Genomic DNA, 27,124 nt, shown 5'->3' with positions numbered 1-27,124 from the left:
TTTCTTTTGATGACGTGAGCCTTGTCGGCGTCTGAAGAAGCACTGTTTTCATTCTGCTTAAAGTATCTATTCGAATAGAAGTAATTTTCAAGTTGGGCCATGCCCTTGCCTCCCTGTCTGGAAAGGAGCTGGGGAACAATAAGCGTCCACAGCACTTGACCTTCGCAGTCGTAGTTACGAGATAAGGAATCCCGGGCATAAGACTACAGCATCTGCGGTCCACAATTAGAATGTAACTCCCATTATAGAGTCTTTGAAAGAATGGTTCTATCTCTGTTGCAGGTGTGCCTAGCTGGTGACATGAAAGGTTATTTGAGTTCCCTTCACAGGCTCCATGCAAACTAATTCCGTTACACAGAAGTGTACCACTTAGTGACATCGCACAATTATTGCCACTAAGAAACACTTTCTGTCCTTTATTACTGACACATGCATGTGAATAGGGCAGGTTCCATGTTGTTTTAATGTACCCTTTTCCCAATTTTTCGTACATGCCAGCCTGTATATATTTTTGGCAGTATTGAAACCTGAAGGTTGAGATTGGAATATTAATTATCCCATGTATTATCCATTCACTGACAGGTCGTTCTGACATTGTCACTGGTAATCTTTCGAGTTTCTCAATGCTCAGGATTGTATAATCAGCACCCTTCTGGGCCATACTGATTTGTTTATCAGTAAGGTTAAAGATATTGAAAAGTGACGTTGTGTTGATTAAACGCCAAGGCACATAGCCTGAACGCAGATTTTGTAACGTCCAGCCAAGCTGTACAATAGAACGCAATTGAGACTGACCGTGTTGTAACAACAGTAAGTCTTGCGATATTATGTCGATTGCTGAAGACACAATGCTGTCCAGAGAAAAAATTCTGGAGGACAGAGTCATTAACCCATTGTCCACTACAGAAAGTGATTTTTCCAAATTAATACGGTCAATTTCCCGTATTCTTTCTGCTGTCTCAATTTGAGTAACCTTCCAGGCCTCGTTGTATGCTGCATATACAGAGGCTGCTATGAAACGTTTCTGACGCTGTTTGCGCGGTCCCATAATGAAATCACGCAAGTCAGCACCATCAGTAAGTAAAGTTAGGTGTTGCTTAATTTCTGCCAGTGTGGAAGTCTGTAGCCACTGAAGGCATAATTTGCCCACACTGTAGGTGGTTATTATTCCTGGGTGTTGTCTTTGGGAATATCTAGGGTCTGGCCTGGTCATTTTGAACCCCTGTGTTTTGTTCAGAAATCTGTCTTGACAGTTATTAGTATCTGTGGGCCAGATCAACCACTTTTTCCAATCAGGATGTGTTCTGTTTTGGTTTAATACATAATTTACGTCTATCTCTTCATCTGTAGAGCTATTGCTGTTCATTGTTGGTTTTGGAATAGACGGTTTATTTAAGTCTTTGATTTTGGCTAGGCCAAGACAGGTAGTTTGTTGAACAGTGTAATTTAAAAATATAATTTGTTCTGGGATCATGCAGGCTCTAAACAAAGATTCTATACCCTGTACTTGCCATTCTTTTGTACCCCAAACACTCTTTACTTCAACATTTTTGTCCCAATAATCAAAACCAAAAGTATTCATTTGTTCAAAGAATGAGTCTGAATATATCAATTTCGTGTTTGTTATCATGGTCTTTGTCCCTGTCTTATTTGACAATTTGAAATAAAATGTTTCATCATTACTTGTGTTAAAACCTGAAAAGTATGAATATTTGTCATAAACGGTTCTTGAGCTTCCTTTTGGAGGGGTTGCACAATGTTCCCATTGATTATAATTTAAAACATTTCTAGGTTGTGCAGATCTATGTAGAAAATGGTTACCATAGTGGTTATAACAGTACATACTATCATAATTTGTCGAACCCTGCAAATAATCATGTTTGGTAAATTTAGCAGACATCACTAAGTCAGACATCATATTATTTATACTTTCAAAGTCCCAATCATCAGCAAATGAGCTTGGTTTTACAAAGTCACTCAATGAGATCTTAATTTGGTGTGGATATTTCAGGATTTCAACCGGACCATAGATTTCGTAGTCAGTGTTGTCCCATGCTACCCCACCTGGTATAGGATTGGCTGTGAAGTTGACTGAAGAAAGTTCTCTTTTCTCGACGTGTGAAGATGTGTGTGGTTTGAGGATCAAGTTGATTTTCTGACTTGCTGTGTCCATTTTAGCATATTTTCCCTCAATGAAGCGTCCCAAAGTTAGTACCATGATGAGCCAAAGTATGAGGATAAATGCACCAAAACCCACCCAAAATTCAATCCATGGAGAAATCAGATATGTTTCTTTCAGTTGTTTCAAAAGTACTTTAACTTTATCTTTAAAGGTTTTTGTTGATGGCTGTGTTTTTGATTCAGTGAAGCCTTCAGAGGAATCATCGAAGTTTATGAAGTAGCCGGATGCAGTTCTGTCAATTGTTCCAATAGCTTCAGGATTACTGTTTCTTGCATAGTCATTTGTTACTTCATTATAGGTTGGTGTGTCTCTGCTAAATGTTTTTATTTGGGTGTTCAGAGGTCTAAGTTCCATTGCATTGTTGCATAGTCCTTGTTGTTCTTCTGTAGGCTTTTCGAATGTGATTAGCCTCTTTGTTAGGACCTCTGTACGGGTAGCAAACCTTGGTGTTCTGCTACTTATGGGGAGTCCACTTGGCCTACTATTTGTTATCGGCCACATGATTGTGGTTTTACCAGGTCGATGGATACAACTCGGTTCTCCTTTTTACCAGCAAGCGGCGGTAGTACAACTGATCTTGTCCCGTTGACAGACAAGACATGAACTGCTTTTCTGTAAGAAAGCCCAAATTCCTTCTTTACCGCGATCTTTTCTCTGACTAGATCCCCGATTTTTGGAATCCAGACAGGTCTTGCTGGGACAGGTGGTGGTTCTTCAGTGGTTGTTGTTTCAACTTTATGTTGCTCAGGTCTTTTCTTGTTTCGTTTAAGTCCTGTAAAATAGCCAAACGATCTTTGATATCAAAGCTTTTTTCCTTTACCACTGAAGTCTGACTGTCAAGGTCAGAGATTAACATCCTAGTTCCAAATAATAATTCGTACGGACTGAATCCCTTCAGAGAATTTCTTGGCAGGTTATTTAGACTACGTTGGACACTTATTAGATGTTTGACCCACCCAGCTCCCGTACCTAATATCCTTTCCGTTATAGATTGCTTTATGCCTTGGTTTTTTCTTTACACCATCCCGTATCCCTCAGGAAGGAAGTGAGAAGATTCCCGCTGTGCTATGCTCATTTGGCCATGTTTCCCCTCAGGCTGGAGGGCTAGAGTGAAACAATGGTCAAACGTAGCATGCTCTTAGCGTATATGCCATTTAGACTTGCAAATCTTTGTATAACAGTCCAGACGTCAGCCGAGTGCTGGTGATCTACATTATAAGTGGAAACTAGCCTGTATATGTTAATCGCAAGCCTTGCTTTTTATTGTTGATTTTTTCTGGAGTGACACGACACGGTATTACACCGTTTCTCTCACCACTGCGATTCCTGTTGCAGTTGGGGCACTTTTTTACAAACATGGTGTGATGCAGGCTCATGCCTGGCCACCAGTACCTTGATTGTAATTCTTCCAGAGAATCTTTTAGTTTGAGGTGTCTGAGACCCTCGCCCATATGTGCGTCTGCGAATAACAAGTTTCTCCTGTCCATGTTTGGAATCACTCTATCCCCCACTCCAGGGATTCGAGCAAAAGGGACGGAGTTTGCATCGATTATGTATGTATAATTGAGTGGATAGTTGATCGGTAGCGCTGAGGAGTCGCCTTTTGATGACGTTTTCACTGCCAGCACTGTTTCACCGTCAATATACTTCACTGTACGCTTTTTTCGAACTACGGAAGCCGATTTAGTTGCTACCGCTGTGGCTGTCTCAGCCAATGAATTCCCTGCAACGTGAACGCCATCACGCTGATGACTCGGTGAGTGTGTCACGTGAGTCTTTGGTAGTTCTTTTTGTAAAAGAGCTGTTTGTTCCCAGAGCAGTTTCTGCTTTATTGTTGCATCTGTGTCATCTTTGTAACCGTTTTGAATCCATGTCTGCAAATCCTTGTTATATGATTTGACGCAGTAATATGAATCGGACACTTTAAGTGTCTGGAATTCGCGATCCGCATTATCTAGCGCCATTTTCAATGCTATTATTTCAGTTTGTTGTTCTGAATTAGTTTCTACTGAGTGTGTTTTTGTTAATAGAGGTCTTAGTTTACCTCCGCGCCACACTTCTTTTGTAATCTCACATGTTGGGTTGTATGCTTGTTCTCCCCAAACGGAGGGTTGAGCATGTCCGTCTGTATAGATTACACAAGCGTATTGTCGTAAGGGCAGAATGTCGATTGGCAGAGGGAATGTTCTTTCATATTCTAGATTTCTTAGTTCTTCTAGTTCTGGATCAAAGTAGTAGTATAGTTTGTCCGTTGTAATGGAATTCACCCATTGTATCCATTCTGGATCCAATGTTGTTGTTGGTAAATTACCCGGGGTTGTTAATGCCTCAAAGGCCGATTCTGCTGTTCTGACTGTGATATGTCTACCGTCCGCTTGATCTTTTTCTCTAGCTATTGCGGTTTGAACTGCATGAACAATGTTTTCCTTAATGCTGAATTTCTGTTCAGCTTCTGTGTACAAGTGTGATTTGAATGCAATTGGTACCTTTTCGCCCTCATTAGAGGTCAGGTATGTGAATCCGCATCTTCCTGGGATGACTCGAATCACAAGATTGCGTGTGTTATCACGTGTTTCTAATTTTGTTTTAATTAACATGTCTGTTTGTAAGGATCTCAGAATTTCTGTGTGTATTTGAGTCCAATTGGTTCTTTTAAAATCTAGTTTTATTAGATCATAAAGGGGTTTGACCCTTCTGCGTAATTTGCAATGTATGTTCTTCCGAAATTTAGGAAGCCTAGAATTGACTGTAGGTTTTTTAGTGTTCTAGGTGCTTGGAGTACGGCACATTTCTCTAGGAAATTGTCAGCCAGGCTTTTGCCTTCACTTGATAATTCATATCCTAAGAACAGGACTGTCAGATGGGCAATTCTGGATTTTTTAAAGTTGAATTTGTAACCCTCTGCTGCGAACCCAAGTATTATGGTGTTCACTCTCTTCAAGTGAGTCTCCAAGTCATTATCTGTTAAGTATATGTCGTCGACATACGATAATGCTTCGTCATCATATATTTGTAGTAATTCTGTTACTCTTGCTGAGAATACTCCCGGGCTAACCGACAGAATTGTTTTTGAGTGCCATTTATTGAGAACGCAGACAAATATCTGCTCTCTGGTGCTATGTTTTGACAAAAGAATCCATTAGAGATGTCTAATGTTGTTTTGTATGTTTTGCGCACTATGTTATTCATTAGTGCAGCACTATGCGAGTTTTGCACTGCAAAAGTTTTGCAACATGAGTTAAGGTGTCGGTAATCCAAAACTAGACGATATGAATTGTCTGGTTTGGAGACCGGAAACAAAGGGTTGTTCATTTGTGAGGTGCAAGTTTCAATCACCCCCTGGTATTCTAGCTGATCTAGGATTTCTTTTACCTGTTTCTTAGCTTCTTGCTTAATTGGGTACTGCCTCTGTGCAGTAGGTTGTGTTTTTAACTGGATTTTGTGAGGAGGAGAGTCCTCATCCCATCCTACATGATTTTTATATAAAGCAGGAGCTAGGGCTACTGCCCACTTTCTAGCAAGTGTGTATTTTTTAGGAATTGGGATGTGATTTGAGAAGGCAGGCATAACTCTGGTGGCCAGTCTTTTTCAGCTAGAAGGATGTCATAGCCCTTGGAGAGATTATCCCAAAATAGTCCCCTTATTTTTCTAGTCTTTTCCCCCTCTATACGTAAAGTTATTTCATATATTTTGTGAGGTTTGCTAACTCTGGTGTCTGCAGTTTCCACTTGAAGATATTCATTCGTGTCCACTGTCTCCAGATGATTCATAAGGACTTTGCGAGCTATGCTCACTTCTGCTGCACTGTCTAGCATTGTCTGAGCCCATTCTCCGTTTTTCAGTTGTGTCCTCAGTATTCTCGGCATTGTTAACTACCTTGATACTGGCTACCTTCTTTTTTGGAAATTGTAATTTCTTTTTTAGCTGAGCAGGTTCCTTGTCTTTGGACTTGGCGTGCTCTTCTCTTTGTTCTGATCGTCCTCTTCTTTCCGATTTCTGCGAGGAAGTCTGAAAAGATTGAGAGGGACGTGTATCAATGTCTTGATATCTATCAGGCTTCTTTATATTATCCCTATTTCTAAGGTTATATCTTTTCCCAGAGGGGTCACTCTGGGGTGACCTGTGTCTTTGGTTCGGAGATTTTTCTCTTCGCCTAAGAGACCTTCCTCTGGACTGGAATTTCTTTTCTTTAGGATTGGATTGTTTGTTTCCATCCCAGCTCTTTTTTTGTGATGTTGAATTATTATTAAAAAAAAAATTTTCAGGACTTTCAATCAGTTGTGGTTTTACTGGTATTCCACCTAAACTATCTCTACCTAGTTCCTCATAAGATTTTTCTATAATTCTGGCAATTTCAGCTGGTTGGTCTGCTATATCTGTCTCCTTTAACCTCTGGCGGATCGCCACGTTTGCTGCTTCTCCCTTTATATTGGCTAATAATATAGCCGAGACCTGCTTGAAGTCTTTTAGTAATTTCATACCAAGAGTTAAAGCAGGCTCTGCACCATATTCGTCTTGAATTTGTTTTAGCACCTCTGGTATTACCGAAATGGATGGAACACCGTGCGTTTTTGTGTAGATGGAAGCAAAGACTGTACCCCAAGCGTCACAGTCCTCAATGTGTGGTGCGATTCCCATTGGAAGACAAGATAGTCAGAATCCTGTGTTTTTCTAACGGGGTGGTGTCTGGAAACACAGCCTCTATTTGGGTGATTTTTTGTGCTAACCAGAATGGTATTTGTTCCCGTTTAGCTGGTACTTTACCTAGGCAGGATTGTATGTTCTGTGGTGTAATTTTATTTGTGTTCCCCTGATGAGGGGTCAGCTGTGGAATTTTAATTGCTGGTTGAATTGTTGAAGTCCGCATCACATATTGGACTAATTGTCTATGTAATTTTATTAATTGTTTCAACTGTGTTAACAGCTCTGCTGCAGACATCCCATTGATGTCTGGATGTGGTGTGTATCCGGCTAGGACCGGCCACGTTGCTCCTGGTCTACCTAAAGGACCGAGCCTGGTGATGTGATTATTATGTTTTAGGGCGCCATTAAATAAGAGCAAATGCTCTTGAAATTTAAGTGGTACTTCCACCTCCTCGAAAGGAGTGTACTCTCCAGGAGGTTCCTCTGTTTTGTAATAGTGGAAGTACTTTGTTACAGCATTTGCTGCTGGAAAATGTATCCATGAATAGTATACCTCTGTCTGCCGATATTCGTGTGCCTCAATTACGAATATGACTGTACCACCTCTAGGTGTCAGTCCATTTTCTATAAGTTTTAAGGTTATAGATTTCCTTTTAATGACCGGGATGAGTATTATATCCTGGTCTGCGTCTAGCAGTGCAGCATCAGCTGCTGCGAGTTCAGTTGCTAATCTAACTGCCTCTCTTTCTCCTTCACTGTCTGACATTGTACTGTCCAGAAGGTTATTTTGTTTGTTTGCAGATCAGGTTTCTTATGGAAACAAAGATTAGATGCACAATATTTTGGAACGGTTTATCCTTCAACGTTGACTAAACCAAGTACCATACATAGGAGTTTCCTCCTGCGAGGTTTGGCGGATATTACCTTTCACCCACTCCAGACGTCTTTGGAGTATTATGGGAAAAGGGGTCTGAGTGAGAAAGCACGACTGAGTTACTCTAAATGTCTTACGTTAATCTTATCGCCCTTCCAAACGCGTTGGGCGCCATGTAGTGTAGTTCCTATTATCCCAATAGGCTCTGCTCATTGGAATAGTACCTTCAATAGTATAGGCCTAGACCAGACGTTAACTAGGTCTACTACTGTCGATATTAGACTTAAAGTTTTGGGTTTGCCAGCTAGCTCAGAGTTCACTAGAAACTTTCTCGAATAGGCAAGGAGGAGTTGAACCTCCCTGGATAGACAAGAAGGGATTTAGTTTCTGACAACCATAGAACATGACAACTTTGCTCTCCCCTAATCAAGAGTGTATCTCGAGAGTCGTGTGAAAACAAAAGGCAATTTATTTTACTCAGTCAGTACGTGCATTCTTAGTCTCATCAGATTGTAGAGAAAAGGAAGAGACGGGCGTGTTCAATAAAAGATGTTATTTATTGATCAGTCTCTTTTCTCGTACAAGAGAAATGGATCGATATTATTGCAATACTTATGGTTAAGTAAAGTGCATACATTAAGAGCAGAAGTATAAAATAATACTGTAAAAACATTGATATGGTTTCTAAGCCATATGAAGGTTTAAAATGAATAAAATATATACATACACATATACATTTGACTAATCGTACTCAACTGGTGTTTCTAACTACGCCTACCCCGTGTACCTGATCTAAGTCTAATGCGTGGGCGGGAATAGAAAGTTACAGTTTAAGTTAAGTTTGTTTTGCCAAGTGACTGACTAAAGAATTCTCTGTGAGGGGTTATTCAGTTCTGTACCTGGAATCTAGGATGGATGAGGGATGGTATCTCTCGTCTCTGGTCTCGATATTCCAGGCTGCCTGCGAGGGCTACCCGGAAGCGCCGGAGCTGGATTTCTCGGCAGGAGAAAGCAGCGTCTCGTTCTCAGTGCGTCAGGAAAGGCGGGGCTGCGCCAGCGGGGTCTGCTCTGCTCTGGGCTTCGGCAAGTCTGGCTGCTCCGATCTCGTCACCACCGCGTGTGTTTGCATAGGGCAATATTGGTAATATTTATACCTTTAAGGTGCCGAGATTGACGTAAGGATGGACATAGATACGTCAATAAGGATGTCATACGACCAGGTCGTTAGCACATTCTTTTGCTGAAGTTCTCCGTGAAATCAAAACAATGGCCGCAGGGTTTTTCCCAAGGTGTCATAGGTTTGATTTGTTTTGAGAACTCCGTATGCCTTATCAGGGGCTGGAGGAATATCGCTTGTCTAATTAGATGGCAAGCGTTATGACCTAATCAGATAACACGCTCCTGTGCCGTAGTGTGGCTTTATCAGATAACGGTTCCTGCATCATGGGGGTTTTCTGCCTCATGGGATGGCTGCTAGTTAACTTGTTAGTTTGTTAACCAGAATAGGGTCAGGAATAGGGGGATCGATACAGAACCTATAGGAATACATCACAGGGTGTTAATTACATTAGTGGTACATCATCTGGGCAATAGTCTTTCTAGGAAGAGGTTGTAGAGTAAATGACTGCTCAGTTTTCTAGTACCTGCAACTCACAAGGCCTGACCCCTGATTGCCCCACCTAAAACTTGACCCAAAGATTCACAAATTTTGTAGCAGGCAAATGTCTTAACATTCTTCAGACATGAATTTGTTGGAGAGCTGCTTAGCTGCAACCTGCCTTTGTTACCCTGTCTGCGTAAATACTCTCCCGCATTGAATCTTTCATAGATTCACTTGCTTCAATACTTCCCCATCTCTGGGCTTGGGATTATCTGCATGTTAATGTTAAACAGCAGTCATTCATTCATCTGCATTCATGAATTTTAAACATTATTGTAGACCACGTATAATCTGCTGTTATTTGTCCAAAACTCTGACCAGTGAGGTGGAGAGACAGTGCCCTTTACTGCTCACCGTAAGCTCCAACTGCCACATTTTCTATCTCTTGTAAGTGAGAGAGAATCCTATGGAACCCTGCTCCAATATTTACAGTTTTGCAGTATTTTTAGCAGAATACTCAACAAATTTCGAGATGGAGCATGTAATTCCATTTTTCTCTGTGGTATTCAATGATTTTTTTGTAAAAGAAAGACAATGAAGAAGCAGGAAAATAAGTTGCTTTTCAAAAAGGGTTTAAAAGACAAACATATGCAAAGAACGGGCACAGGCTTTGTATAGCTTGTCTTCATCCTGATAATGACCCAAAGAAATGTGATATTTATCTAATACTTCCTAAGAAGAACACAAGATTGTGACTGGCTGGTAGCACTCACTTTGTTAGAGAACATCTCAGCTCCTTCCAGCTCAGTCCCTTAGAGGAAGACAAAATTGGACTTTGAACCAGCCAGAGATGATTAGGGAGAGTCTTAAACATTCTCTATGAAGCAACTCACTGAGCTTGCTAGAAAGGTTCAGTCTCCTGGGCAGCCTTCCTCTTCTGGACTAAAGAGAATCACGCCATCCAGACGACCTTCCAGGTCTGACAGAGCTCACTAAGAAGACTGATAAAATGGCCGCTTCCCTTCTCTCCCCTCAATTCCCAGTCTGAAAACCCAAGGAAATGTGCAGGTCAGTCAATGAAATTAAATTGGTCGCAGGGGGATATGCCGATGACACCTGTCTAAATTTGTACATACAACAGCTTTGCTGTTGGTGAAATTTTCAATGGTGCAGATGACGCATACCAAAATGAATGTCTTCACATCAGCAAATTACCAGCTGAGAGCTCGAAACCGCAGCCATCAATGAAGGATCAACCCATGACAAGGAATCAATGGATGTTGAGCTCAGAGCCCACTGTCCACGAAGGGCCAGTCAGCAGCACAAACCCCTATGTCAACAAGATATCAGCCACTGAACAGAATCCACCATCAACAAAGAAATACATTTTTACATCTGACGTGCACATGGGACATTCAGCAATTGAGTCTGATGCACACCATCCGTGCCAGTAAGCTGTCTTTTTGACTGACATTATTCCAGTACTGATGACTGATCCCTTCATTCGTATAGATATATTTAGCATTGTTTGCGAGCTCACCATTGACAGCAATACTGTTCAGGCTATGGCTCGCTCACCTTTGGAGGTATCTCTCCAATATCCAGAAACCTATAGAGATGTATATAAGTTGTATATAAGTTTTCTACCTGAGAGCTGTCATTACAATAGGGCTAATACCATGCACAGTAGAGTTAATATCCTGCTGTGCAGGGTATTAGCCCTATTGTAATGAATGGTACTTAAGTAACGCTTCTATATTTTTTAATACAAAACTGTTTTAGAATAATAAGATCAGAATCTTACTGACCATTCACTCCTTTAATCTCTGCCTGGGCTCGGCCCTGAAACTTCAGTTAAAGCTGTCCATTTCGGTGCCCAGGTGACTAGCTCCACCTTCTGCACTGACCACTGCGGCCCTGAAATAGAAATTCATCTTGGCTCTTAATATTTCGAGTCCGGCACGGAGTTCTGACCCTGGTACTCCAGTGGAACGAATCCCCCCCCCCCCTAGATGCAGAAGAAACTGGATGCCCGCCAGAGGCAAATCCAAATACAGCCTCACGTTAGGTGTATTCTGGCCAAAACTGTGGTTTCTGCACCACCTCTGTCCAAGCGGCAACTCTCCTTTGGAGAGGTAATTGATCTGCTGGTGCAACCTAAGAAGACTGACCAGGCCACCGGTCTCTTGCACCTTTCTACGCCATCTTCTCGCCCCACTACCCTTTCTTCCCCCACCACGTTCACCTTCACCCTCAGTCTCGGGGTGATCTATTAAACATCACTCCTCAGGGGTCCCCACATTCCTTCTCAGGTGGGCATTGGACTGGAGATCTATTTGATACACGGCAGACCCCTGATACTTGGTTGGCCTACGACATTGACCCTACAAGGGACACTGATCACATCTTGTACCCTGCTAGGCCATTTCCTCCTGATGACACCACCTCTTATCAGGAGCTTACTGGCAGGACTTCAACTTATCAGGTACCACTTCATAAGGAGCCTATAGAGGAAGATTTCCTCTTTGAAACCCTTTCCACAAAGGTTTCTCCATACTTGGCAATCCATAATATTGGATCAGTGGGTGTTGGGCATTATCCAACATGGTTATTGTCAGGAGCTCATCGCCACACCTCCAAACATTCCATCTCACACTCACAGGCTGTCTCTCGAACACCAAACATTACTCACAGGATGTTCAAGCTATTTTACTCAAAGGAGCTATAGAACCCGTCCCCTACAACATCAGGGTCAGGAGTATACTCCCTGTACTTCCTAATCCCCAACAAGGGCAGATCTTTGAGACCAATCTTAGATCTACGGACATTAAATCATTATATCCTGTCAGAGCATTTCCATATGGTCATTCTCCAGGATGTGATCCCACTTTTACAGCAAGGCGACTTTGTCAGCCCTAGACTTAAAGGACGCCTACATTAACATTCCAATACATCCGGCACATCGCAAATACCTACGGTTTGTGATAGCAGGCAAACATTACCAATTCAAAGTCCTCCCATTTGGAGTAACTACTGCACCTCGAGAATTCATCAAATGCCTAGCTGTGGTAGCAGCACATGTACGCGGAAAAAACATCCATGTTTTCCCATATCTCGTCGATTAGCTTATCAAAGCCAGCACTCTTCCTCTGTGTCAAAAACACTAAAAATACCATAAACCAGCTCCATGAGCTAGGCTTCACCATCAATTTCCAAATATCTCCTCTTCAGCTTTTACAGATTTACCCGTCTCTGGTGGCTATCCTAAATACACAACTGAGATTAGCCTATACAGAATTTTCAAACGCGAATACCACATTTCCAACCCAATCAACAGTTAACAGTCGGAATGATCATGCGTCTATTGGGTGTGATGGCATCTGGCATCGCCATAGTGCCACATGCACAGTTGCACATGTGTCCGCTTCCGGAATATCTAGCACGACTCGTCTCGGTCACAGGCTTAATTAGAGGATCTAGTGTTGATAGACAGCCACACTCATCGCTCTTTGCTGTGATGGAATACAAACAACCTGTTATTGGGATGAACTCCACTGCAGTACTGTACCAATAACGCTCAACCATATGATTACAATCAGGCTGTGCAGATTGAGGCATCTTGGAGTTTGGTGATGGAACAACCTTCTAACTACCATAAAAAAATAAAAAACAGCATGGTCAAATTCAAGATAAAACTCAAGAACTGTCCTTTGCAACCCCTTTCAGAGAAGTAATAAAGCCTGACGCTTAGATGTGATTTAGAGGTAAGAGCTTCTTGAAGGTCCAGCGCAAATTCTGTCTTAAAAGCGTAGCATGCACAGATCCCGATTTGATGAATCTGAACTTGCAAAGTATATTCCCACAGATGGCAGTTGCTCCACACCTAACTTTAAATTAGGTGTGCAAAAATGTAATCATATCCTGATATAATTTTCCAAGAAAAATATCTTGTGTTTTTTCATAAGTTTAAATGAATGTTATCTTGCATCTTCGTAATCCATATAGGTGTAATAGACATTTCAGACTGCACCCTTGGTTTGAGGGATTTTGCCAGATAGTGGAGTGCCAGCATTGTGGTAATACTTTGACTGATTACCCAAGAAATCTTGGATTCCTTTGGTTTCATAGATGCCTTTAACTTTTTCACGACATGCTCTTGTTTGTTTGTAGGACGGGAGTACAGCATTGTCTATAGCATTGGATGCTGGACACAAGGACATAGCAGTACTTCTGTACGCTCATGTGAATTTTTCCAAGCCGCAGTCGCCGGTAAGATTTCTTTCTCATTTAAACATTGTTTATTGTATGAATATGTTTCCTTGTTCCCATAAAGAGCTCAGATAACATAGGATTATTGGGCAGTAGGTCAGTAAAAAAGCAAAGCGCCTGGTTATCATAATACCAAGAGAGTGCTGCGTTGTGGAATTATGGTCTGCATAATATCAGACTTTATTATAGACCTCAACAATTTAAAATTTGCTCCAGCCCAGCCATTAAATTGTATGTGCAGTATGTGGTTTTGGAACAGATAACATGCAAAACTATTATTACACTCAAGGAACACATTTCTTATTTCTACATAAACAACCAGCTAAGCTGTTCTACTTACTGCTCCTCATTTTTCTACCCTCAGGGATTTGGTTGCTCTGTAGCTTTGATGGCCACATAGTTTCTTAGGCCTTAAACTATTGTCACTATAGCTGTCTTAAAGGTAATTTACATCATCAGGGATGTGAAATTCCTATAGCCCCGCGCCCAGGACATATTGTTTGGGGTAAAGGGCAAAACGTTTTCATGTGTATTTTGTCTTTAGGACAAGTAGGCCCAACCCTGCAGCACAAACCCTTTGGCTGCCAGTTTGCAGTATCACATTATGGATCAGGGAAGAGTACTGTTTGCAGTGAAGGTAAAATGTTTGTCCATATGTTAATGCTGTTCAAACTTGTATTTATGGTTCATTAATTGAAAGCCTTTATTATTAGGGTGAGCGCGCTAAGTAAATGTTGTAAGCTCTGACTGCACTACTGACAGTGGTCTCAGTATATAAAACTGTACACCATTTTTCAAAGTTTAGCAATATGAGGCTACGTATAATGCTCCCAGAATGCTGTCTGATTTGATGCAAATATTTGCAGAAGCTTGAAAGCAAGATTGATGAGATCTTTGCTTTCAATTTTAGTTTTTGCAGCATCATTTAGGCACGTGTTGATGCATGCTACTATTTTCCAAAAATATTCATAATGGAAAATCAGTGTAACCAGTTTCAATAAGATTAAAGGAAACAAAAATAAACAAACATTGGCAAAGCCAGTAGGTCTGAAATTGATGTCAGCTTTTTAGTTTTGTCAGTGTGTGACTTGTTTTGGTATGGTTTTTGTAAAACCTTATTGGTGTGGGAGCTGCCGGGCCCTCACCATTATTACAAACATTTGCAAAAGCAAAAATTGTTTTTGGTCTCAAAAAGCACATACTGTCACAGTAGTTCCTGGCACTGAGCAAAACTACTTTGTTTGCTGATATGCTCCTTGTGAAAGAGCAGATTCTCTTCCAGAGGATCCTCATCAATACTCAAAAGGAAATGGAATATTCCCGCCCATGCGCGGGACCCCGGAAACACAATCCTATATGTGCCCCATATCTATCTCAACTGCAGCCTTATACACACCAGATCTGAATAATGCTGCACGAACTCCCCAATATATCATAAAAGCAAACATTAGAAACGGAAAAACAATAGCAAAACATGTTTTGAATCTATTTAAATGCTTAGCAGTCAGAAGAAACTCTCACATAGGACTGAAAGCATATACAGCTCCCAGGCTGCATTGCAGAAACACAGTCTAAAAAGACTGAAAAGCTAACTCGAAGCAACATAGAGATAAACTGGCACCGTGCCTTTAAGGCAGTCATGACCCCCAGCTTCCCATCATGCCTCAGGGGTGACAGTTAGGTCAGTTCTTTCCGGCTCCTTCAGGAAGGATCCTGGTTACACAGCTCCACTTCTTTCTGATTTTAGTCAGGAATAATCTTCACTTTTTTTAAAACGTTTGACTTATTCGACGTCTTCCATCTTCTGAAGTAAGGTTCTGTCTTTTTGACAGTTTTGGGCATTTTTTCCACTCAAAATGCCATCCCTTTTTGACCCCTGCCCTTCTTGTGGTAAAAAGAAGGCCAGGTCAGACTCTCATGAGGTCTGTATTCTTTGTTTGCCTAAGGACCATGACCCTAAGACTTGTCCTCATTGCCAGACCCTGTCCAAAAGGACTTTAAAGGACAGAGAAAGAATCCGTCTTTATGGACTGGCAGAAAAGTCTTCCAGAGGCAGGTCACCGGTGAAGAAGGGCTCCAAGAGGGCTAGATCCCCATCCAGAAGCAAGATCCCTCACCCTTCTACTTCAGCGTCTGGCTCGGCGCTGAAAAATCTACCACCGGTAGGTCATTTGTCCAAAAAAAAGACCATCTGCGGCGGGCTCGCCATCAAGAAGACCTCGCCATTCAGGTACGTCGTCGACGTCGAAGAATCGTGATCCTCCGCCGTCGTCAACCCGGCGACAATCGACGTCTAGGAGTAGAAGTCCCCCGCCGTCGTCAGCACGACATTCGGCGTCGTGGGCAGGTTCCCCTCCGTCGTCGTCAGTCCATCGACGTAGAGGGGCAGGAGTCCGCCGCTGCCGTCTTGATGGCGATCGGCATTGAGGATCGTCAGCCCTCCGCCGTCGTCTCGACGACGTTCAGCGTCGAGGTACAGAGCCCCTTCATCTGTTTCTGCACGACGACGTTCGGCGTCGAAGAGCAAAACCCCTCCGCCGTCGTCGGCTCATCGACGTTCGACGTCGAAACAAAGGGATGTTCAGGCGTCGTCTGCAAGGGATTCGCATCGAGAAGTAGAGAAGCGTTGTCGAGACCGGATCCAACAACGGAGATAGATGTCGAGAAGGAGGTCCGGATCGACGTAGAGAGGTGCACGCCCGACGTCAAGGCCTACCTCAGTGAGGTCTAGAGAAGGATCGGTGGTTCTGGAAACAGAATCCGCGTCATGCCATTCTTCCTCTCATTCCTCCAGACGTCCTTCCACGAGATCTGCCTCTCCAGAAAGACATTCCAGCAGACCTACTCATAGATCTCAATCACAGCACAGGGAGGCTTCCCCTGCTGTGCACTTGTCTCCAAGATGGCTCCTCCCCCTGCATCACTGGAATAAGGATACAGGAGCAACACAGAGCACAGAGAATGCAAGAATACGCCAGTCCCCTCCATAGGTCACCTTTACAAAGATTGGAGCAGGAAGTGGACAGATCGCGTTCTCCCAGACGTGAGGAGCGCACGGGCAGGTCACGGGAACGAAGACATAGTTCCCATCGCAGAAGGAGAAGGACACCGTTGTGGTCTTCTTCTTCCACCCGATCATCAAAGAGGGATTATTCCCCTACCCTATCGGACAGCCCTTTGTAGAGAGTGTCTGCGATAGATGACATCAACACCTACCATGATGTGCTTCAGAGAGGGGCTCAGAAGCTGAACATTGAGATGTCTACCCCTCAGGTGATCTGTGAGACTCTGCATCAGAGAGCAGCGTCTCGTCCATTACTTCCCTTGATTCCTGGGCTTCTGGAACCGGTGATGGACATTTTCCTGATGGCAGCTACGATCACGGCCGCACCGGCTCCAATTCAGAAACAATACAAGCCAGCCTCCACAGACCCTGTCTTCTTGAAGACAGGTCTGCCTGCGGACTCAGTTATCATTGCGGCAGTGAGGAAAACTTATGCTGTGGCTGCGTCTTCATCGGTTCCCCCCCGATAAAGAAAGTAGGTCCCAGGACTCTTAGGGACGTAAGGTTTGCGGCTCGGCAGCTTCATCATTAAAAGTCTCCAGTGCTGCAGCCTTATTAGGTCGCTATGACGAGGCCTTGTGGGACTCCTTGGACCGCTTTAAAGAGAAGCTGCCAAAAGAGGTTCAAAAGGACTTTGAAGAGATCATCAGCGAGGGGTCGCTTGTTGCCAACCAAGTGATCAGCACGGCAGCGGACGGCGCTATACTATTGGTGCATTTATATGCCCATGGAGTTTGCGCCAGGAGATCCTCCTGGTTGAGACTGACAACACTCAAGCCGTATGCGCAGCAGAGAATCTTAAATCTCCCGTTTTCCGGCTCCTCTCTGTTTGGCACCCATACAGATGAGGGAATGGGCAGGATGAGGGCGGAACTCGATACCCTCAAAGCCGTTGGCTTGGAGAAGAAGAAAGAGTTAAAGCGTCGATACAGGCCCAACCAGCGCAAGGGGTACCAGCAGAGGGTTCAAACCCCTCAATGGTCCCAAGGAAAAAACCAAGGCAAGTCGCAGTATCAGGGCCGTAAATCAAACCGAGGTAGAGGTGGTCACCAGCAGCAGTCCTCTACCACGGCCAGAGCGGCAGGGAAGCCATGAGCAGGAGCTTCCTCTGGCGCCGGTGCCCACTCCAGTGGGAGGAAGTGCTTCATATCATCTGGCAGAGTGGTGCAGCATCACAAAAGATCGTTGGGTGCTCAATATACTGCGCAATGGATACGCACTACGTTTTCGTGTTCTTCCAAAGGGCATTCCTCCAAAAAGATATTGTCCTCCCCAACTAAAGTTGCTCCGGTAGGAAGTGGCAACCCTTCTGCGAAAAAAGGCCATAAAAGAGGTTCCTTCCGCGCAGCAAGGGAAGGGAGTCTACTCCAGGTACTTTCTTGTGCCCAAAAAAAGACCAGGAGCACAGGTTCAGACCTATCCTGGACCTTCGCCTGCTGAACAGACTCATCATGAAGGAGAAGTTTCTCATGTTGGCCCTTCATCAAATATGTCCACATCTGCAAGCAGGAGATTGGATGTGTTCAGTGGACCTCCAAGATGCGTACTTCCATATACCCATTTCTCCACGTCATCGCAAGTATCTGCGGTTTGTGGTCGGAGACAAGCACTATCAATAAAAGGTCTTATCCTTCGGGCTGAAATCTGCCCCACGAGTCTTTACCAAGTACATGGCAGTGGTAGCGGCCGCCCTACACAGAAGAGGTCTGTTCGTCTACCCTTACTTAGACGATTGGCTCCTCAAAGGGCCATCTCCTCAACAAGTAAGGAGCGATTTCCAAGTCTGTCTACAGCAACTACTCAAACTGGGTCTTAATGTCAACATGGAGAAGTCTGTACAACAGCCCACCCAGACGCGCCACTATCTGGGATCGACTCTGGATACAAACAAAGGAAGAGCGTTTCCTTCAGAGGAGAGACTTTCTTCAATGCAGCCGAAGTGCAAGGCTCTGCTTCAGACAGATCGCCCAGCAGTCCGTCAAGTGGCATCTCTGCTGGGGTCGATGGCCTCCTGCATATTTCTCATCCCCAATGCCAGGCTGAGAATGCGACCATTGCAACAAGATCTAGAAGACAAGTGGGACCAAACAACGGGACGCTGGGAGGCTCAAATTGTGCTTCCCCAAGCAGCAAAATCCTCCATCAAGTGGTGGACTCGGCCGCATAATCTGTTGGTCGGAGTCCCTTTCCATCAACCAGTTCCAGTGCAATCGCTGATAACGGATGCATCTCTGCAAGGATGGGGGGCACACATTGGGTGCCTTCAAATGCAGGGCCGTTGGTCCACAAAAGAACAGTCCTACCACATAAACATGTTTGAGCTACGAGCAGTCCATCTTGCTCTGAAAGCTTTTTTGCCTTCGATCATGTCCAACTCGGTCCTGCTCCAAACAGACAACACGACCACCATGTATTATCTAAACAAACAGGGTGGTACGCTCTCTCGCCCTCTCTACCTGGAGGCTCAACCGATCTGGCACTGGCTTCTGGCTCGGAACCTCTCCATAGGGGCAGTGCACCTTCCGGGAGAGCAGAATGTCAAAGCAGATGCACTCAGTCGGCACTTCGAACATCAGCCAGACTGGGTGCTGCACGACGAGGTGGTGGCAGATATTTTCCAACAGTGGGGTCGTCCATCAATAGATTTGTTTGCAGACGACAAAAAATGCCACGCCTTCGCATCCAGATTTCACCGTCCAGGGACAAGGGGGAATACGCTTTAGATTGATTGGTCAGAGACATTTGCTTACGCCTTTCGTCCTCTGCCTCTGATCCCGAAGGTGGTGTCCAAGCTCATCAGATCCAACATGAAGATGATTCTGATAGCTCCAGACTGGCCACGGCAGTGGTAACCGGACCTTCTTCAGTTATTTGTTTTCCCCCACAGGAGGCTGTAGTACATAACGGACCTGCTGACCAAGATGGACGGGAGGATTCTCCATCCCAGCCTTCCCTCCCTGAACATTGCAGCATGGCTCCTGAGGACCTACAATACGGACACTTGAATCTGCCGCAGGACTGCATGCATATTCTGAAAGAGGCTAAGAGCCCCTCCACAAGAGCGTCATACGCTTTTAAGTGGAAGATGTTCTACCTATGGTGTGTTGAAAATCATTTTGACCCTACGAAGGGGCAGGAAGACGTCATTCTTCCTTACCTTCTATATTTAGCTAAAGCCGGTTTGAAATATGCCTCAATCAGCGTTCATTTGTCAGCCATTACGGCATACAGAAAGTCACTCAGCCAACCTTCCTTTTTCCAAATGCAGGTGGTTAAGGATTTCTTACAGGGGTTGAAGAAAGTGTATCCCCCGGTTCGAAACCCTTCTCCCTGGGAGTTGAATCTGGTGCTGTCTAGATTGATGGGTCCTCCTTTTGAGCCCATTCACAAAGCCTCTTTGCAGCACCTGACGTGGAAGGCTGCTTTTCTGGTAGCGATAACATCAGCGCGCAGAGTAAGTGAGATCCAAGCGCTGTGTGCAAAAGAACCTTATACTGTGTTTCACCACAACAGGGTAGTGTTAAGGGCTCACCCTGCCTTTTTGCCAAAGGTTATATCTGATTTCCATATTAATCAGTCAATCTCCCTACTGTCTTTTTTTCCAAACCCCGCGACTCCTGCGGAGAGGTCGCTACATTCCTTGGACCTCAAAAGAGTGCTTAAATTCTATCTGGAGGGTACCAAGGGCATAAGGAAATCGGATCAATTGTTTCTGGATTATGGTGCCATGAGAACAGGTTTCCCAGCCTCCAAAAGATCCATTTCAAGATGGATAGTATCCTGTATAAAATTGGCTTACCAGTTGGCGCATAAACCCTTGTTGTTGGCACCTAAAGCACACCCCACTAGGGGAAAAGCGGCCAGAGTAGCTTTCTTGCATGATGTTCCAATGTCAGAAATTTGCAAGGCTGCAACCTGGAGATCAGTTCACACTTTCACAAGGCATTATTGTCTAGAATCCGATTCCAAGGCTGATACTCAAGTGGGCCAGGCCTCCTTGAGGAATCTGTTCGGATAGTAATCTATCTATCCAAGCTTCGTTATTTGACCTGATTGGTTAATTTACCGTTATGTTTCCTTTGCCCGCATGTGGATGAGGTGAGGCTCGCTATTCTATTCTAGTGCTTATGACTATTGATGAAGATCCCCTGGAAGAGAAGGATTAGTTACTTACCTGTAATGCTAGTTCTCTTCCAGGGGTATCCTCATCGAAGTCATAAGCAACCCTCCCGCCGCAAAGGATCATTGTATGTTTTAATGAGGTAATGTCAACTCTTTGTGTCATGGCTTTTTGAGTCACCGCAAAGAACTGACCTGTCACCCCTGAGGCATGATGGGAAGCTGGGGGTCATGACTGCCTTAAAGGCACGGTGCCAGTTAATCTCTGTTGCTATGAGTTAGCTTTTCAGTCTTTTTAGACTGTGTTTCTGCAATGCAGCCTGGGAGCTGTATATGCTTTCAGTCCTATGTGAGAGTTTCTTCTGACTGCTAAGCATTAAAACAGATTCAAAACATGTTTTGCTGTTGTTTTTCCCTGTTTCTAATGTATGCTTTTATGATATAATGGGGAATCCTTACAGCATTATTCAGTTCCGGTGTGTATAAGGCTGCAGTTCCATAGATATATATATATATATATATATATATATATACACGTATATATATATATATATATATATATATATATATATATATATATATATATATATATATATATATATATATATATATATATATATATATATATATATTACCTACTGGCGGTCGCCAGTAGGTATATATAGTTAGGATTTTTTTCCTATGGGATTTTTCAAAATTCTATGTTGAATAACTTTGGCGTTGATGGACGGAATTGGCTGAAATTTTCAGGAAAATGGCACATTTTGTCTCTGACCGTCCCCTGAAAGTTTGGGGGGGTTTCGTCAAGTGGGGGCCGAGAAAAAAGTGGGGTCCCAAAACGTGTTTTTAACATTGAGTTTTCCATAGGGTGGTTGGACTCACTTTTAGCCCGAACGGCTGAATGGATTTCCACCAAACTTGGCAAAATTGTAGGGACTGGTACCCCGATGTGCCTTTGCTATGTCTCAAGATATATGCTCCAGTGGTTTTTACGAAAATTAACTTTGAAAAATATATATTGGGCTACATTGGGCTATATATATGTTGGAGCCCAAATGTAGCCCAATGTAGCCCAATGTAGCCCAAAGATGGCCACCAGAGACAAAAAAAAACAAATGTAGCCCAAATATCAGCCAGATGTAGCCCAACTATAGCCCAATGACAGAATGTCCCAGAGTGTTCTAAAGAACAACTAGAGCGCTAACAGTCTTACTTTTGACAAAAGTATGGCACACCTGAAGTCATCTTGATTGGAATAAAGTGTTAACACTTAAAACATTTAATTTGCAAAGGAACAAAATGAGGGGGTACATTTTGCCATAGAAAATATGATTAGTGCTGAAGACAGAAAAATTAGGGCACATTTTGAGTGACTTCTCAAATCCTCTTATATTTCATTAAAAAGATTCTGATATGCAGTCTCCCAAGATGGCCACCAGAGACAAAAGAGCCCAAATGTAGGCCAAATATCAGCCAGATGTAGCCCAACTATAGCCCAATGACAGAATGTCCCAGAGTGTTCTAAAGAACAACTAGAACGCTAACAGTCTTACTTATGACAAAAGTATGGCACACCTGAAGTCATCTTGATTGGAATAAAGTGGTAACACTTAATACATTTAATTTGAAAAGGAACAGAATGAGGGGTTTCATTTTGCCATAGAATTTCTTTATATATATATATATATATATATATATATATATATATATATATATATATATATATATATATTACCTACTGGCGGTCGCCAGTAGGTATATATAGTTAGGATTTTTTTCCTATGGGATTTTTCGAAATTCTATGTTGAATAACTTTGGCGTTGATGGACGGAATTGGCTGAAATTTTCCTGAAAATGGCACATTTACTCTCCGGTCCTTCCCTGAAAGTTTGGGGGGGGATTCGTCAAGCGGGGGCTGAGAAAAAAGGGGGGTCCCAAAACGTGTTTTCCCCATGCAATTTTCCATAGGGCGGTTGGACTCACTTTTAGCCCGAACGGCTGAATGGATTTCCACCAAACTTGGCAAAATTGTAGGGACTGTTAGCCCGATGTGCCTTTGCTAGGTCTCAAGATATGCGGTCCAGTGGATTTTGAGAAATTAAGGTTCAAAAAAATATATATATCTATAGCAGCTTACCCGTGAGCTTACCGGTGCGCTTACGGTACGCGCACGTACGCGTACCGTAAGCGTACCTCAAGTGCACGAGCTGCATGCTGATTGGCTGCCAATGTCTGTCAACACTCCAAAACAGAAACTGTTGACAGCCATCTTGTGCCTCGGTAGACTGAGGCACAGGAAAGCAGAAAAACAAACGTGTAGAACTCAAAAAGGGGGCAGGGTAGAAGCACCCTGACCCCCTAGACCTGCTCAGGGGGTCCCACAAGGACCCCGAAGGCAAAAAGATTATCTTTTTTTTTTTTTAAGTCGCGGGGTACGCGTACCCCGATTTTTACAAAAAAATAAAATCATTTTTTTATTGCCTTTAGGGTCTTTGTGGGACCCCCTGAGCAGGCCTAGGGGGTCAGGGTGATTCTACTCTGGCCCCTTTGCGAGTTTCACACCTTTGTTTCACTGCTTTCTTGTGCCTTGGTTCTAACAAGGCACAAGATGGCTGCCAACACTTCCTGGTTTTGAGTGTTGACAGACAGTGGCAGCCAATCAGCATGCCTTCCCGAGAAAGCTGCATGGTCATTGGCTGTCAACACTTCTAACCAGGAGGTGTTGGCATCTATCTTGTGCTAGTGTTGACAGACAGTGACAGCCAATGAGCATGCCTTCCCGAGAAAGCTGCATGCTCATTGGCTGTCAACACTTCTAACCAGGAAGTGTTGGCATCCATCTTGGATCGTAGTAGACTGAGGCACAAGAAAGCAGAAAAAAAACGTGTAGAACACAAAAAGGGGGCAGGGTAGAAACACCCTGACCCCTTAGGGCTGCAAAGGTGGTCCCACTAGGATATTAATATATTTAAACGTTATCCGCTAATGGAATTAGCATTTAACAAACCTTTGAAATTCAAAGAAAAAAACATAGGTTTCAAGCCTTATATAGTTAGGAATTAGCATTTAAAAAACCTTTGAAATTTACTGAAAAAACATAGGTTTCAGGCCTTATATAGTTAGGAATTAGTATTTAAAAAACCTTGCAAATTCACTAAAAAAAACATAGGTTTCAGGCCTTATGTAGTTAGGAATTAGCATTTAAAAAACCTTTGAAATTCACTGAAAAAACCATAGGTTTCAGGCCTTATATAGTTAGGAATTAGCATTAAAAAAACGTTTGAATATATAAAAACGTTATCCGCTAATAGAATTAGCATTTAAAAAACCTTGCAAATTCACTGAAAAAACCATAGGTTTCAGGCCTTATATAGTTAGGAATTAGCATTCTAAAAACCTTTGAAATTCACAGAAAAAACCATAGGTTTGAGACCATATATAGTTAGGTATTTGCATTTACAAAACCTTGAAAATTCAATGAAAAAACCATAGGTTTGAGACCATATATAGTTAGGTGAATATTTTAATCATACAAAACCAATGAAATTCCATATATAGTTAGTTGCACTAACTATATATTTCGCGCACCCGCAATCCACTGCTGATGATGTCACATATTACATCATTCGTGACATGGTCAGTGACATCACTGATGACATCACTGATGACATCTCAAATTACATCACTGATGACATCACTGATGACATCTCAAATGACATCACTGATGACATCACTGATCACATCTCAAATGACATCATTGATCACATCACTGATGACATCATTCATGTGCTAATACGATGAACCTCTTCAGACTCTAATATAACCTTAGATACACTCAGTGTATACAGACACTCACACACTGTCACACATCCATGGAGTTACTCACACACCTAGTCAGTCATGCAAAGAATCAATCTCACCTCCATTTCCTCAACTATACAGTTATACACACCTTACTTATTCAAACATATACTAACACATATTTACTCTCTTATACAATCCCTGATACAAGTTCACAATGATCCATACAGCCACTCACACATTCACTGGCTCTCATGCACAGTTATTTATATATGCCAACTCTCACATGTACTGTGTTTTACATATGTACTTACTATGACATGTAGCATTGAGATATCCATTCACTCATCAATACACTCATGCACACAGTCAACCGCCCATGTAGCTGTTTCCACATGCACTCTTGAACTCATACACCTAGTGAATCAACTGCTCACACATCTATGCACAGAGTCACACACCTCCCAGCCACCCCCACACAAACTCAATCTCCCATACAAATACTTGGGCAACCAATCAATAACACATATAGCCTCTCGTATAGCTAATGATCAACACATGCAGCAGTTTACACCACAACAGACATACTGATGCACACATTCAGACAGTTTAGTCACTAACCCATGCATTTAGTACGACACATTTATTCACTCACTCATACAGTCAGTCACGCACCTACTAAATCCTTCATCCAGACACTTATACATCCACTCATTCTTCAATATGTAAAACATATTTAAACTTTACAGAAACACACAGTCACTGGATGATGTCATCAGTGATGTCATCAGTGATGTCACTGACCATGTCATGAATGATGTAATATGTGACATCATCAGCAGTGGATTGCGGGTGCGCGAAATATATAGTTAGTGCAACTAACTATATATGGAATTTCATTGGTTTTGTATGATTAAAATATTCACCTAACTATATATGGTCTCAAACCTATGGTTTTTTCATTGAATTTTCAAGGTTTTGTAAATGCAAATACCTAACTATATATGGTCTCAAACCTATGGTTTTTTCTGTGAATATATATATATATATATATATATATATATATATATGTGTGGGGCACATATATGATTGTGTTTCCGGGGTCCCGCGCATGGGCGGGAATATTCTAGTGCTTATGACTTTGATGAGGATACCCTTGCAAGAGAACTAGGATTACAGGTAAGTAACTAATCCATGCTGTCACTCACAGTTAAGTCGGCCAATACAGAGAGAGAGACAGAATTTGAATAAACGCAAAAATTCATGGTCCACGCCAGACCAAATCAGGGGCCCAATTATTAAAGAGTCTCAAAATGGTGTATGCCTTGCAATAAGTGCGTGCAGCTATGCGGCTTTCGTGAATTTCCAAGAATTTACAGAAGTAGGACAAGAAATAGGACTCCTAGAAAACATGTGTACTGCATTTTAGCATGAGCAAATATGCATGTGTAGATTTGCTCATGCGAAAATCTGATTGTTTGCAAGTTCACTTTCCCCCCAACCACTTTTTTCCCTACTCCGGAAGGTGTTTTCTGTCTGCCATTGTCAGGAGTCAATTTCCACTATTTCTTAGTATGGGAAAAGATTAGAGAAGAGTTGTTGAAAACCCTTAAAACATGCACGTTAGTAGGTTTGCACAGACTCAAAAGGGCATTCTAACCCTGGAACTATTGCTTTCCACTGCAATCAGCCCCAGTATGTAGATCTGCAGAAACGTGGCAATATAAGGGGGCTGCAATTATTTAAACACTACTATGGTATGAGCCATGGCATAATCAGAGAGGCTATGTCAGAACTCTTGTGTAATGGGGTTGCTTCCATAATTTGCCGCCGCACTACATGGCATCAAAGGGGCAAGTGGATTTTGTTACAGGACAAGTAGATTTCTGAAGCAACCTGCCCCATGGACAAGTAGATATTTTATTAAATTCCACACCCCTGCATCATACATGCTCACAGAAAATAGATTGCCATTGGCAATTCGAGAAGAAAGTTAATCTACAATCTTCGACCAGTTGATGTCTGTTAGCCACTTGACTACATGTATTAGTTGTGTGGAGTCATACAATTCCTGTATGGAAGATTTGGGAATATAGTACATTTCAGGTAAATAATGTTTTTGTAGCAAGCTTCTAGCATAGACTAGTGCTTATGGCAATACTCACAAAAAAGGGTGGGATAGGGAAGAGGGAGTTAACCTCATATCACTATATCACTTAGAATGCAGTAAACCCAGGCTGTTATGTAGTTCACATTACTTTGTGTTGGAGTCTTAAGTTGTTTGGACAAGGAAACCTAACCCGCACCTTTGTGGAATGCTTCATCATAGGCATCCTTTCCACACTGTGGACAGTTTTTGTTTGTCAGAGAGGGCTCAACCTTATTAATATAGGGAGCTCTTAATAAAATTAATCTGGGCAACATAGACAATCCATGTGTTAAAATTATCCCACGGATACCAATAAGTAATTTAAAGAGTGGTATCCTTAATAAGATTAAAAACATAAAGAGGATGCCAATTAGGACTACATAATGACCCGCGGTTATGATATACTAGGTGATACACTGAGC

General features: G+C 42.7%; 1 protein-coding gene across 7 annotated transcripts in view; it reads left to right on the top strand.

The window, feature by feature from the left end:
* The window catches only part of KANK1 (KN motif and ankyrin repeat domains 1), an 835,542-nt gene that overhangs the window by 796,732 nt on the left and 11,686 nt on the right, over nucleotides 1-27,124 (top strand). For all 7 annotated transcript variants that reach the window (XM_078675726.1, XM_078675725.1, XM_078675727.1 and 4 more), the window contains one exon: nucleotides 13,471-13,569. In XM_078675726.1, coding sequence (XP_078531852.1) covers nucleotides 13,471-13,569 — 99 coding nt within the window. The remainder of the gene's footprint in view (nucleotides 1-13,470; nucleotides 13,570-27,124) is intronic.

The sequence above is a fragment of the Lissotriton helveticus genome, chromosome 2_1 (genome assembly GCF_964261635.1).
Source record: "Lissotriton helveticus chromosome 2_1, aLisHel1.1, whole genome shotgun sequence".
Taxonomy (NCBI): domain Eukaryota; kingdom Metazoa; phylum Chordata; class Amphibia; order Caudata; family Salamandridae; genus Lissotriton; species Lissotriton helveticus.
This window is presented reverse-complemented; position numbering and strand designations above follow the sequence as displayed.